This window comes from Atta colombica, unplaced genomic scaffold (assembly GCF_001594045.1).
Source record: "Atta colombica isolate Treedump-2 unplaced genomic scaffold, Acol1.0 scaffold224, whole genome shotgun sequence".
In the NCBI taxonomy this organism is placed as follows: domain Eukaryota; kingdom Metazoa; phylum Arthropoda; class Insecta; order Hymenoptera; family Formicidae; genus Atta; species Atta colombica.
In genome coordinates, this window is record NW_017259321.1 from 902,628 (window position 1) to 916,074 (window position 13,447).

General features: G+C 31.3%; 1 protein-coding gene across 1 annotated transcript in view; it reads right to left on the reverse strand.

The window, feature by feature from the left end:
• Nucleotides 1-13,447, reverse strand: part of LOC108688042 (serine-rich adhesin for platelets-like) — an 82,802-nt gene that overhangs the window by 42,905 nt on the left and 26,450 nt on the right. The window contains exon 2 of the mRNA XM_018194121.1: nucleotides 2,823-2,883. Coding sequence (XP_018049610.1) covers nucleotides 2,823-2,856 — 34 coding nt within the window. The 5' untranslated portion in view covers nucleotides 2,857-2,883. The remainder of the gene's footprint in view (nucleotides 1-2,822; nucleotides 2,884-13,447) is intronic.

The following is a 13,447-nucleotide window of genomic DNA, read 5'->3' on the forward strand; positions in this document are numbered from 1 at the left end:
ATATATATATAGGTACACATTATGCTCTTCATGTAAATGAACTTTAATCATTTATACATTTATACATTTTATGTCACATAATATAGGTATATATTCTCACAAAGGAAATCTGATTTCGTGGTACTATTTTTTTTTTATTTATATCCTTTTGATGATACTTATGTCTTTTTTAATTAGGTTTCAACGTGTGCTTCCAATTTTTAATAATACATACTTAAAAATGTATTATACATAAAAGCCTAACACAGTAAATCACTAAGGAGTTGCGCAAATTATCGCAAATTCAAAACACGCTTTGTTCCTGCGCTTTCTTGAATCCTATCAATCGCTTACGAAATGTTCGTTGCAACCGTGTGTAAGGCGCTCATCATCCAGCTATCCTGCAAATGTGTGCCTTGAGAGAACTCGAGATTTACATTTTATACTTTGCGAACGCAGCTGGTGGTCTGACGAGACGCTTACGTACGATTTGCACAGAATGCCCGTATCATCCTTTCATTCTTCAATTCCCTATTCCATCCGGCGCCGACATTATCACCGGTGTTGACATCTTTCCATGTCGTTTTTTTACGAATTTATATTTTACGGACCATAATCTCTCGCGATAACATGATTTCGTTACGATCTTTACACGCTTGGCCCTTAGAAATTATTTTTATCCTTCAAATATCGCCATAAAGCGGTGTCTTGTATCATGCAGACATGAACATATATAACTAAATTTTTATATACTTCAACTAATAACATCATAGATTTGGACCTCTTAAGTTGCACGCTCAAATTTCTTTAAATGAAAAAAATAAATTCCAAGATACCCTCTTCAGCTTGCACACATTAATTTCTTTTTCAATTAATTTATTAATTATATATGTGTTTGATTCATATATATTCTAAATTTATATCGTAGAATAAATAAATATTCTTTTATCCTCGGGCGAGGTTTTGTATGGGAAGAACAGTTTTGCTAAAGCTTTGTCTACAATAATCATATAGTCTGTGTCGCATGTCGTATGAAATGTCGCAGATGTGTCGCATCTAGTCGCATGCTCTCAAGAGTTCTTGTCGTATGGAGTTGAATCAACTTTAACTTTCTGCAACAAGCGTATCGCATGAGCTTAGCCAATCACAGCAAATTGGCGTTTAGAATTTGTTATCGAATGCGTGCAAACAATCCTTGCTATTGTAGACGAGGCTTTAAAGTTTAACTAGAAATCTGAAAATATTATAATTTTGTTGGACTATCAAAATAATTACGTAGGATGTTCAAGCTGATTGTTAGAACATCAAAACTTTTTGTAACATTACTCATCATACTTGAAATTCTTACGTAATTCTTTTGATAATCCAACAAAATTATTTTTAGATCTGTAGCTATCTAAATTTTTAAATACTTCAGCAAAATCATTCGTTCTGTGTATCTATAATAGTATTAATAGTAATGTCTACAGGCTTTTCATATTTAATGCTTCTGCAATAAAAACTTGAACATAAGAGAAACAATTTCACGTTAATATATAATACGTTAATATATAATACTAACATAATAGATAACTTATTTGTTGACTAGAAAAGATGTATCTCGTTATATAAAGCTTGTACATTTTATACATTCTATCTTTATATATTTACATATTTATTTATTTCGTGCTATACACATAACTATTTATTTATTAAAGTATTAAATTTATTATATGTTTATATATCCGTATCTTTTTCAATCTCTAATGCTGATTGCGTGAGGCGATTCATTCGCGATTCTTGCAGCGTGCCGCGCTGTTAGCTCGTTCGCTCGCGCGATTCATTTGCGATTCTTGAATCGTATTCGATCGCCACACGTGTTTTTACATCTACGTAGGAAACACCTTGGTCTCGGCACTAAAACCTAGTTAGCGGACAAACCGATCCAGGCCTTTTTCGAGGACATCCTCGAGATCGCGCTCACGCAAGTCAGATTGTACTCAATCTTGCTTAAGGAGATGTTGGAATGATCAAATTGTCGACATTACAATCATATACAGTATAAAAATCTTTGAATTGACTAAGCGAAATCAAAAATCCTTTTACAGAATTAAAGGTGACGCTAAATTAGGAGGTGCAATGGACTTTATACTAAAATAAAAAGAAAATTAAAACTTTTTAACTTTTTTTCGATTTTAGTATAATGTCCACTGCACCACCTCTTAAATTTGCGTCAATCAACTTTAATATAAAAGAATTTGCTTACTTCAGCATCCCCTTAATACTTAAAAACAACGAGAAATATTAATCATTATTGTAAGATCGTCAAGTTTTATGCGTTCTGCCGCGGAGGATGATCGTGAAAAAAGTGTCATCCACATAAGAACGAGGTGACTCACTGGGAACTGAAAAGAATCGCATTTCTCTGCGAATTGAAAAATAATTAGAGATGATTTGATTTAATTTTGATTTTTTTTCTTAAGCGAAATTATTATCTCATCGTATAATTACATCTCAGTGATAAAATTTAACGAAATATTCTATCTGGAGATTTTGAATCCCCACTTTTCATCCACTTTTCTTATTTTCACTCGTATGTATAATAAGAAGATTATGTAATTTAATTAACATATATATTATCTCTTTTATATGTTACTTATATTTAGATAATATATTATCTATATTTATACCTATTTAAATAATATATAAATTTAATAATAAATAAAGCTTGTGCTTTATACATATATTTATATTTTTTCGATTTAAAATAGGAGACTCATTATAATACTCGTTATAATTTAATTCTAACATCTGTTGTAAATTTGCTTGTCGTCATAAAATGGTAGAAATATGAAGAAACTTACTTTGCAACAAAAATCCATGCAGCGCGAGGTTCATGGCTACGATATGATTGATTTCTTCAGCCTGAAACAGAAAGTATAAAATCGCTAAAATTAGACGATGTCTTGTTGCAAAACAAATTAAATATTAAATTTCATAATACATTCATATTTACATCATTATCACATCGCTATAATTGCGTATATAAATTTCCATCGAATTTAATTAAATATAAATATGCATTAAATATACAGAAATATTTGTATTGTATTTTTAATAGTCCACGTAACAGATAATAAAATTATCTTACAAATGGAGAAAGTAATTCGTATATCGCGACGTCGCGTCAGAAACACGATGTCAACGTCGAAATGTTTAATGGTATTCTAACAATTTGCTCTCAGAGAGTAATAACATAATAACTAACCATGCTAATTGCTACTAAATCGCCGGAGGCGTAAAAGAATTAACCGAGGCAAATAAACTCGTCCCGCCAGTCTGTCGATCTTTGTGCTCTTATGGACGGTCAGTAGCTTCAAAGGACGTGTGACATCTCTATCGTCAGTGTCAATATTTGTCTGGAAGCCTCGGTACGTGAAGAGGAACAAACGCGGTTTAATATCGCAATACCGCATTCAGTGCATGTCGATCTATCGAGTGCCCTGCTAGTAGCTAGCTAATTATCTGTCTATTAATTAAGCGTAACTTAGGCAACTCTTCGAGCGAAAATCCTTGGTGAAACAGTCAAGAACGCAATTTAAAGAGCAATATTTTGCGACTTTATAATCTCATCGATTAGGCAAGAATTTCTTAGCACCTTATTTTCCTTTTTCACATTTATTGTGCCGTAACAAACTGTAATTCATGATTCATTATTATAATGTTAAGGACTTTGAAGAAATATTATTATTGAATATTTATATTTATATATATATTTATAATTTAGATTCTCTCTCTCTCTCTCTCTCTCTCTCTCTGTATTTCATTTTTATATTTTTTCGTTATTTAAAAATAAGAAACACAATGTTTGAAACATGTTAAATAAGTTTGTTGTTAAAAATTGTGCATTTGCGTGCACTTTTATTAATTTTATTTATTTTAATGAATTATCGAATATATATATGACTGCGGTGCTGCCATATAGCGATTTCGTACGTGCGAAAAATGATAAATAAGATCGCCTGCATACAGAGAGAAGAGAGGAGAATGTTCGAAAGTCTATAGGGAACAATGACCGGGCGGTATTGCAGGTAAAAATAATTCAGGTCGCGCAAGTTAATGTTATAACGGCGTATTTGTCGACGAAGAAACGGCCGATGGATTTCGCGACCCGAATTATTGTTAAACGGGATAGCTGCGCGGTCAGAAAAACGAGTTTTGTTTGAGAAAATAGGAGAATAATGTGAATCTTGCCTTGGTGAGCGGAGATTTACATCTTTAAAATTCTTCCATATTTGACAAAATCTTCCATCGTTGACAAAATTCTTAAAGGCGATTTGTTTTTATTGTGTAATGTAACTTTCTCTTTATTCTTCGCACTTATTTATTTTTAAATTATCGGCAAAAGTTACTTTCATCTCTATTATTAAACTTTGATACGTTAACTAAAAGTAATATTAATTATCGTGTTGATGTTTTAAACGTCATTTATTATCATGACGGTCAAGAAAAGTATTTATTTAGTTTCATAACAAACTATTACCATGGTTGTTATATTATTCTTTATATAATTACGTTATCTTTTCTATTTTTTTTTATCTTTTATACTTTTATAAAAATATAATTATATAAGTAAAACGTATAAAGAAAAAACAAAAGAATAAAAAATAAAATAAAATAGTATTTTCATATTTAGATTTCGTTATTAAAATAATAAGTGCATGGAACAACTATTTTACTAAAGAATTTCCAAATTTTTAGATACAAATCTGAAAATAATATTGATAGATCATCCAAATAATTACGTAGAAAATTCAAGCATGACGAGCAATGCTGCAAAAAGTTTTAACATTTTAGGAATTAGATTAATTGTCCTACATAATATAAATTATTTTAATAGTTTAATATAATTATTTTTAGATCTGTATCTAGCTAAATTTTTAAATATTTTGGCAAAACTATCCTTTACAGTAATAGAATTAATAAACAAATAATATTCGCAATATTTGCAATTCTGCAATTATCTCTCTTCTCACACAAAATCAAGCGTGATCAAAGTAATAATTATGCACCCAAGAATACAAAAAGCTGAAACAATCATAAACTGTCTAGATTCATCGTTTGCAAAACGAACGCACAATATTTGACACAATTATTTACAACTCGAATAACATCAAGATCATAAATAATTGCACAAGTGCACAGCTGCAGCGGTTTGTGCATTTTATTGCAATGTAAAAGCGACGCGACGTTTATCGGATCTCGATTTATCATAACGAATCGTAGCTCAGCTTTTACTCGATAAATAGTGCCGATAATACGCGATCCTGCGATCGGCGCGTTTCTTCAGTACATTTATATGGCAATTATGAATGATCAGTGCGATTCAATCATTTCTCGCCTACTTTCTAACGTGTGGGAGTGTATGCATACATCGTAGTTTGTCAGATCTATCGACGCGAATTCAAGATATTCATTCCGACAAGTAAAAAGGCAAGATGAATATCTCCACTACATACAATACGTACGAGCTGAGAAAAATCGCATGGTCTATCAACGACTTTTAAACTTAAACTTTTCACCTTAAAATTTCATTGTAAACGATTTAAAGACGAAAATATATATAGAACTTTCAAAAAATGTAAAATTTTTTTATTTCATAAATTGGAAGTACCATATCTTAAGAATGTATACCCGAAATTTTAGAGCAAAATTCCAAGTATTTTCGAAGTTAGAGCCTGTGAACGACTCATCTTCGTTCTATGCTACAGCGCTACAGGTATATTCGGATGCTCGGAATAGAGAGACCCAGGACCTACAAACTGCCATTTTGTAACGCTGAAACATTATTTGTAGCGTTACTTGGGAAAGACGGGAGAATTTTTTCGTCAAGTTTAACAAAAATACAAAAATTTACGATCGCAGGTAGCATTACAAGCTGTACCTCAGCCAGGGTTGGGCAATTTAGAGCTGCGAGTAGTTTCTTATATATAATATGTATAACATATGGTATTATACGGTATAAAAATCATGTATAATACGTTATATTTAATACATACCCAACCCTGGTCTTAGCATTACGGCAGCCTTACAGGCACTGAGGAGGACCTATTCTTTGCAATCTTCTCTTTTTCTTGAACTCTTATTCCGATTAGAGCAGATGTTCTGGCAAGAATATATGTATAGCTTTTCGAGTGAAAAGACCTTTATACATAACAGGAAGAATATTTATTTATTTAGAAGAAATTAGAAGAATTATCCATTGTCTTTACAAATGAGAGTTTCAAGCCAGTTGCAGTCAGTTTAGTCTCAGAATTCGGTGTGTACGGATCGTTTTTGACAATTTAAAATGCAGTCATATTCTAAAAGAAGCACCTTCTCAAACATCGAAACCACGAAGTAAAAGGCGTTTCTGCAGTAATCAATTCACAAATAAGCAAGGAGAAACAGTTAAAACAAGTGCAAGAAAACTCTGTAACACCAGCAGTGATAACATCGTTTGGAATCCTTTGTACACTTACAGATTAATTGAATTTTTTACTGTATTCACTCTCTCAGATCTCGTAATTTGTTCTGAGTGTAACAAAAGTGAAGTTTAAGGACACTAGAAATCGAGGCCTCGAATTTAAACTGGTGATGTTGTGCCGCTGCGGTCGCCGAGATATACATTCCATTGATCGATATTAATGAATACGAAGTGAATCGTAGGATCGTATTTATTATGCGTCTCTTAGGTCTTGGTAGGGAAGAGATTAATTTATTCTGTAATCTCATGGATATTTGCGACGATTAGCTGAAGTACAACAGCATTATAGAACATATGTACACTATTACAAAAACAGTATTTAACCTTTGTGCTATAAACATAGAAGAAAAGAAAAATGAAGAAAAATGAAGAACAAGGAAAGTCAATTTTTAATTTGAAGGTGTCTGGTGACGGTTCATGGAAAAAACGCGGTTTCGAATCTCTGTATGGCATAACAATTCTATAATATTATTAATATATTATATATTACTAATAGAGTATTACTAATAGATATTACTAATAGAGTATTACTAATAGAGTATTACTTTGATAAAGTGATTTAATAGTTAAAAGTAGCTATTATCAAGGTTGTACTTTTTGGAAGAATAAGCATTTTATTCAAGAATGTTGCGAATGGTATAGATGAAGAATATTGTACTATAAATCACAAAGGTTCCGCGGGAAAAATGGAAATAAATCAATAACAGAAATGTTTCAAAGATTCGTCGAGAAATTCGGGATATAGTACGGAAATTATATTGGAAATGGAGACTCTGAAACATTCAATGCTGTTATAAATTCCAATCTCTACGTGACAGGTAATCAAAAATTCCAGGTAATCAAAAATGAGTGTGTAGAACACTCGTAGAGTCGAAAAAAAAATGGGAATTCGACTTCGAAATGCTAAGAAAACACATAAACTTGGCGGAAAAGGAAAATTGACTGATACATTTATAAAAAAATTCACTTCCTACTATGGCTTAGCTATTTGAAGAAATGTGAACAGAGAAAGAGAGAGAGAGAGAGAGAGAGAGAGAGAGAGAGGGAGGGAGAGAGAGAGAGAGAGAGAGAGAGAGAGAGAGAGAGAAAGAGAGAGAGAATGTTGCGGATATGAAAAAAGTATTATAGCTGCTTATTACCATTTGTGCTCAACAGATGAAGAACAGACGAGATACGAGTACTGTCCGGGAGCAGACAGCAAATGGCAAAAGACTACTGGCGCACATTTTGAGCACTCTGTACCACTTCATCCTAAAGTACAAACACATATTTTGTCCATTTATTAAAATCTGTCAAACGAAAATTTATTAAAGATATTTGGATGATCATATGCAAAACGTCAATGAAAGTTTAATTCTATTGTTTGGCGCTTAGCTCTCAAGCACCTACATTCTGGACAAAAAATTATTGAAATAGCAGCATATAAGCTGCTGGCAATTCAATGAAGGATATTCTTCGATCTTGCAAAATATGGCTATTTAAATATTACTATTGGAAAACAATGCAAAAGTCATGCCGCGTTGATCGTACGACGAGTCTCAAATAAAACGGCAAGAGCGGCGCAACTTAAATAGCATTAAAGAGATTCGTATAGTTCAAAAGGAACAACTTTTGCAGCAAAATAAGTTTTTATGAAGAAGAAGCAAAAGGCCTATTGTATAGGTTTGGGATTGCTGACTAGTAAGTTGATGAAAAGATTATTACCTTTCTACTACTCAAAACTTTAAACTCATTTTTCTCAAATTTATTTTTTCAATTGGCTGGAAATCTCACTCAAAAATTATTGCACCAATCACTTCGAAATTTACACATTTTAGTACACATTTTAATAATATCTATAATTTTTAGTTGAACCTAAAAATATCACAAGATCAATATTTTAAAATACTTTTTCAGAGCAAAATTGAGCAAAAATTTTGTTAAAAATTCATTTTTTTTCACAAGCGTGTAATTTTTTCAATTTTCAATTTTTTTCACTTTTTTTAAGTTTAACGAAAAATTATAAATGTTCGTAACAATATATCTTTTACGTTTTTGTTTCAGACTACTACAAAAAATTGGAGAAACCAGCCATTTGATAATTCGCTTCGCGACCTTTGGCACAGACTGTACTATAACTCCATCATATTTTAATTTAAAAAAAATACGTTGTTAATGTAAAAAGTAACAATAAATTTTATCTTAAGTTTCAAAATAATCGGATAATCCTTTCCTTTAAAAAAAAAATTCACGAAAATTGCCTTGTTTTCACTCGCTAAATGTAGTTTCCCCCCGGGGATCCTAAAGTCATCTCCCTGGTTTATAATTTAATAGAACTTAGACCCGGTTGTACCAACGTTACTTTGACTTTAAGCAAAACTTAAAAGTCTCTCTCTGTCTCATTTTAAAGCGAAAGAGAGATAGAGACAGAGAGAATTTTAAGCTTTGCTTAAAGTCAAAGTAACATTGGTGAAATCGTACCTTACACACACATACGATTTATGTGATTGACACATCAATATCGCATGCATACATATATGTATAAATTTTCTAATTAATTAATCTTTCATTAGATATTTAAGATCCGATTGCACCAATGTTATTTTAACGTTAAACGAGGATTAAACTATTTCCCTCTCTGTCTTTTTCTTTCTTTAGAGAGAGAGAGAGAAAGGGGGGGAGAGAGAGAAGGGGAGAGAGAGACAGAGAGAGAGAGAGACAGAGAGAGAGAGAGAGAGAGAGAGAGAGAGAGTATTTTAAGCCTTACTTAAAGTTAAAGTAACATTGTTACAATCGAACCTAATTTTAAGAATTCAACATTTATGTAATTCCTAGTCTAATAGTCCAAACTAAGATTGTTTTATACATACATATATAAAATATAAAACATAGTATATAAAATAAATATTATTACGTATCAATGTCAGAAACCGATAACTGAAATTTTTCATTTTTATTTTTCGTTTTTAGCATAAAATCGACCGATTTGGACCACATTATTGTTTATATCGTGATTGTGGAAAAGGACTTTTAAATGTGTTATGTAAAGACAGTTAATTTTCTAAATACTTATTTGAAAAATAATTGAGATTTTAAGATCTCCTTAACGATTTTAAGATCTCCTTAACCAATGCGATTGGGCCATCTGTTACTGGAATGCATTGTAAATCAATGTAACAATCGAGAGAGAAACATTGCGGCTGTACGCTGATTGATAATTTCAATAATATCAAGTGCGATTTTCGAAGATATTTTTCTGTCAGCGTGAAAACTCTTTTATTACATGTAAGTTTCTGCGAGTGGAATGTACAATAAATCGGCGTCTTCATTTTTGCTGCACGTCCAAATAACTCGCGTGGTATAAACGCATTCCTTCTCCGTTGTCTTATATTATTTTCAGTAATGGAGGTCACAGCGATATTTACGTGTAAATGTATTGCTTGTAAAAAGCATATTTATCTTCGTAAGGTATATTACTCGTTCAACAAGCGTTGTTTCGTGCGCGATTCGCAAGGCGTCTCCGCTCGTTTCGGCGCACTTTCCTCACGTCTCTCGTGAACGGCGCCTAAGAGACAATTTTCACCTTACGTAAAACCGGCACATCGGCGTGGCTTGTTTCCATGGCGAACGACTTTCCCTCTTCGATTTTGTATCGCACGATGCACGCATGATGTGTTTTATCGATGATGGTTGATCACGCCCTCAATCTTACCGAATCTTACGATCGATCGGCGGATTCTCAATCTCGCGTTACTCGCAAAAAGAATAATCGTAAATAAATTTTAATGATAAATATAATAGATACAGACTGTGCATTTTAATTAAGCTGTGTAAGCACTGTTTAGAAAAAAAGAGATATCTTTAATGCGAACACGGAAAGAACAAATCTTGATGAAATATTTAAAAATTGAAATACATAGATACAATCTCTGAAAATAATTTTGTTGAAATTTTCTTAAACCATATAAATTAATTGTCTAAGTCTCTATTATGCTTTCTACCCAAAACGAATTAAAAAGAGATACTGACTACGTTCAGCAGAAGAACAGTTTTGACACTATTGTAAAATTCTTTAATATGATTAGTCTTGCACTTAATTCCTTTCATTGGATCTAAATGTATATGAATTAATTATATTATATTAAAAAATTTTACAACAAAAACTGCTTTTTCTGTTGAACGCAATCATTGATACGCTTCAACGTTACATTTAACATAGATGTTAAGCAATTATATCTTTAATCTCGATATTGCACTGTTATTTAATAGCGAAATCTAGAAATACTTTTTTATTCGATACTTTTATGATAATCGCTACGGTATATATAATTGCAATCTTAGATGTAATTTATACTTCATGTACAGTGTACGTATATCTTGGGCGATGATTGGTTTAAGATGATAGATGAAATATGCAATTTCATAGCACTGAGAGCAAGTAACTTTTGATGTTGAATATCGAGAAACCAGAAAGCCATCCATTTTCTCGTTTCTAATTAATAATTCTGGATTCGTCGCGGCGGCTCTAATTTTACGCGGAAGAAAGCGAATTCGAAATCGTCCGCATCGAAGATATGTTGCGCATACATTAACAGTGCAGATTCCACTTTTCCTTCCGAAAGTAAAAAATTCAAGGTCGTGCATTCAGTCTAAACATTTTTGCACTGTAAAACGAAACGCGATAAGTTTTTCAATTTGCGACAAGAATCACAAACATTTTACGAAGAAATAAATGTGCACGAAAAAAGAGAAACGTCGGAAGCAATAATAATTTATAACTTATAGTGTAATTATAAATTATATCACGTGGTATGATTGATTTTTGCATTAGTTATAGTGTATTTTCGTTGTCATTCATACACTGTTATCTTTGAGAGAGATTTAATGTTCTCGCGTAATCCGTGCATCGATATTGAAAAACGAAACTCGCTCGAATGCCATGGAATCAGAATAAATTATTTCTCATCGATTTCTCGGCGTGATGAAAAAGCTCATAGAAATATCGAGTTCCAAAGATGTGTATTTGTGTGAAACATTCAAGCGATACTTTCTTTTTAATCTCTAATTATTAGATAGCATACTGTAAACATGCGTCACTTCTTTTCAGTCGAATCTGGTAAACTTTCTAGATTAAGAGAGATATTGATTTCACTGATATATTATAACAAATGAATTTTTATGTGAATTTATCTTTCTCGCTTTACATATACAGATAATTGGAATATATGTTATTATATTATAAAAATATATAACAGTACTCTCTAATCTTTAAATATTAATAAGCATGAAATAGTTAATAATTAATGGAGCAACTATTCATTCCTCTATTAATTATCTATTAATTATATATATTGTATTAATAAGTACAGGTAGCACATATTTTAATATCCATAATAGATAAGGCTTTTAGTCATTCTTTTTATCTTGATAAGATTCTTATAAAGATAAATTAACAAAGAAGAAAATAAAATGTAAGAAGATTAAAAAGCTCCTGTTAGAAAATTTAGGACTCACTATTAATCAAATATCAAAGATTTCTAATTGAATATGTATTAACATAGTTAAAAATGTATAATTTTACTATTAAAGTCTTAATAAAAAAGGAATTATAGATTTTTAAATATGTTATAAATAATAAAATAAATTTGTAACAATAAATAAATATTCATAAGGACGAGCCAGAGCAAAAGAACTGTTAATTATAGTATTGACTATTTAAATTTCGAAAATACTAAATAATTCTAAATATTTTGTGTTAAATTTTATAACAGTTCTGTGTATCATTTAAAATACTTATCCTGATATGGAAGTCTCATGTATCACATGTTTAATTGCATATCAGAATACTTTCATTAGTCATTTCTATTTAAATAAATTAACAAGGAAGAAATTAGAATCCAAGAATTAAAAAGATTCTATTAGAAAATGTATAAATAGATTTAATTAAATATGAGACTTTTAATTAAACATATAATTAATATAGTTAAATACAGACTTTTATTATGTATTTAATTATCATATATTGCATATTATATATTATCTATTTAATCATTTTATTACATATTTATGTTAATATATATTCATATGTTTATTACAATATGTTTATTCTATACATAAATATATTTATGTATATGATTTTCTACGAAGTATTCGTACGTTGATCCGCGTTGAAATCGATAGGGCAATTCTTATAGATCGATAGATCTTTCTATCACATGTCATTTCCATTATTACATTATAGAGCTTGGAGCATCCTCATTATCTAACTTCGATTGCTAATCGCGAGTCGAACAATATTTCACCGGTGAAGATCAAAACGCAAATGATAATGGTGATAATTCTGCGATTACATAAACGCAGCGTCGCGAAACAATGTGTATACCCTCTTTTGCGATTCTATCGTAGAATTTATTCTGGCCGTGACAGCTCGGAATTAAGACAGAGCTGAACGGCGCGTTCGTGCGCGAGCCGAATGAGAGAGCGAGAGGATGTCTCGCGAGCATCCTTAACTTTCTAAACCGATCCACGGCGAATCCTCGGCGATCTGATCGTGTGGTCGCGCGGCTTTATTCCCTTTCATGGCGAGTCACGAAACTGCTCGTTTCCTCTCGAAGCTCTACGTATCGAAATAACTCGTGCGACGTCGATTCCTTGAGAAAATATGAGGAAAATTTCAAACCGTGAACTGTAGATGCAAACTTTTGGAAGTCTATGCAGAAATTCAAATTTATAGAAGTAAAGATTTGCGGAAGAAATAATAGAATCGAGGCCATACAAGAAAACTTTTGAATTTGAGAATTGAACACTTAGGAAGATGTAAGTTTTTATAAAAAAAAAGGAAAAAAGAAAAAATTTCTATTTTTGTATATAATCAAAGCATTAATCGTATAGTGCAATGCAATTTCTAAAAATCATGTATTATAAAAACATGTATTATAAAATATAAAATACATATTTAAAAATATTTTTGTATATAATTAAATT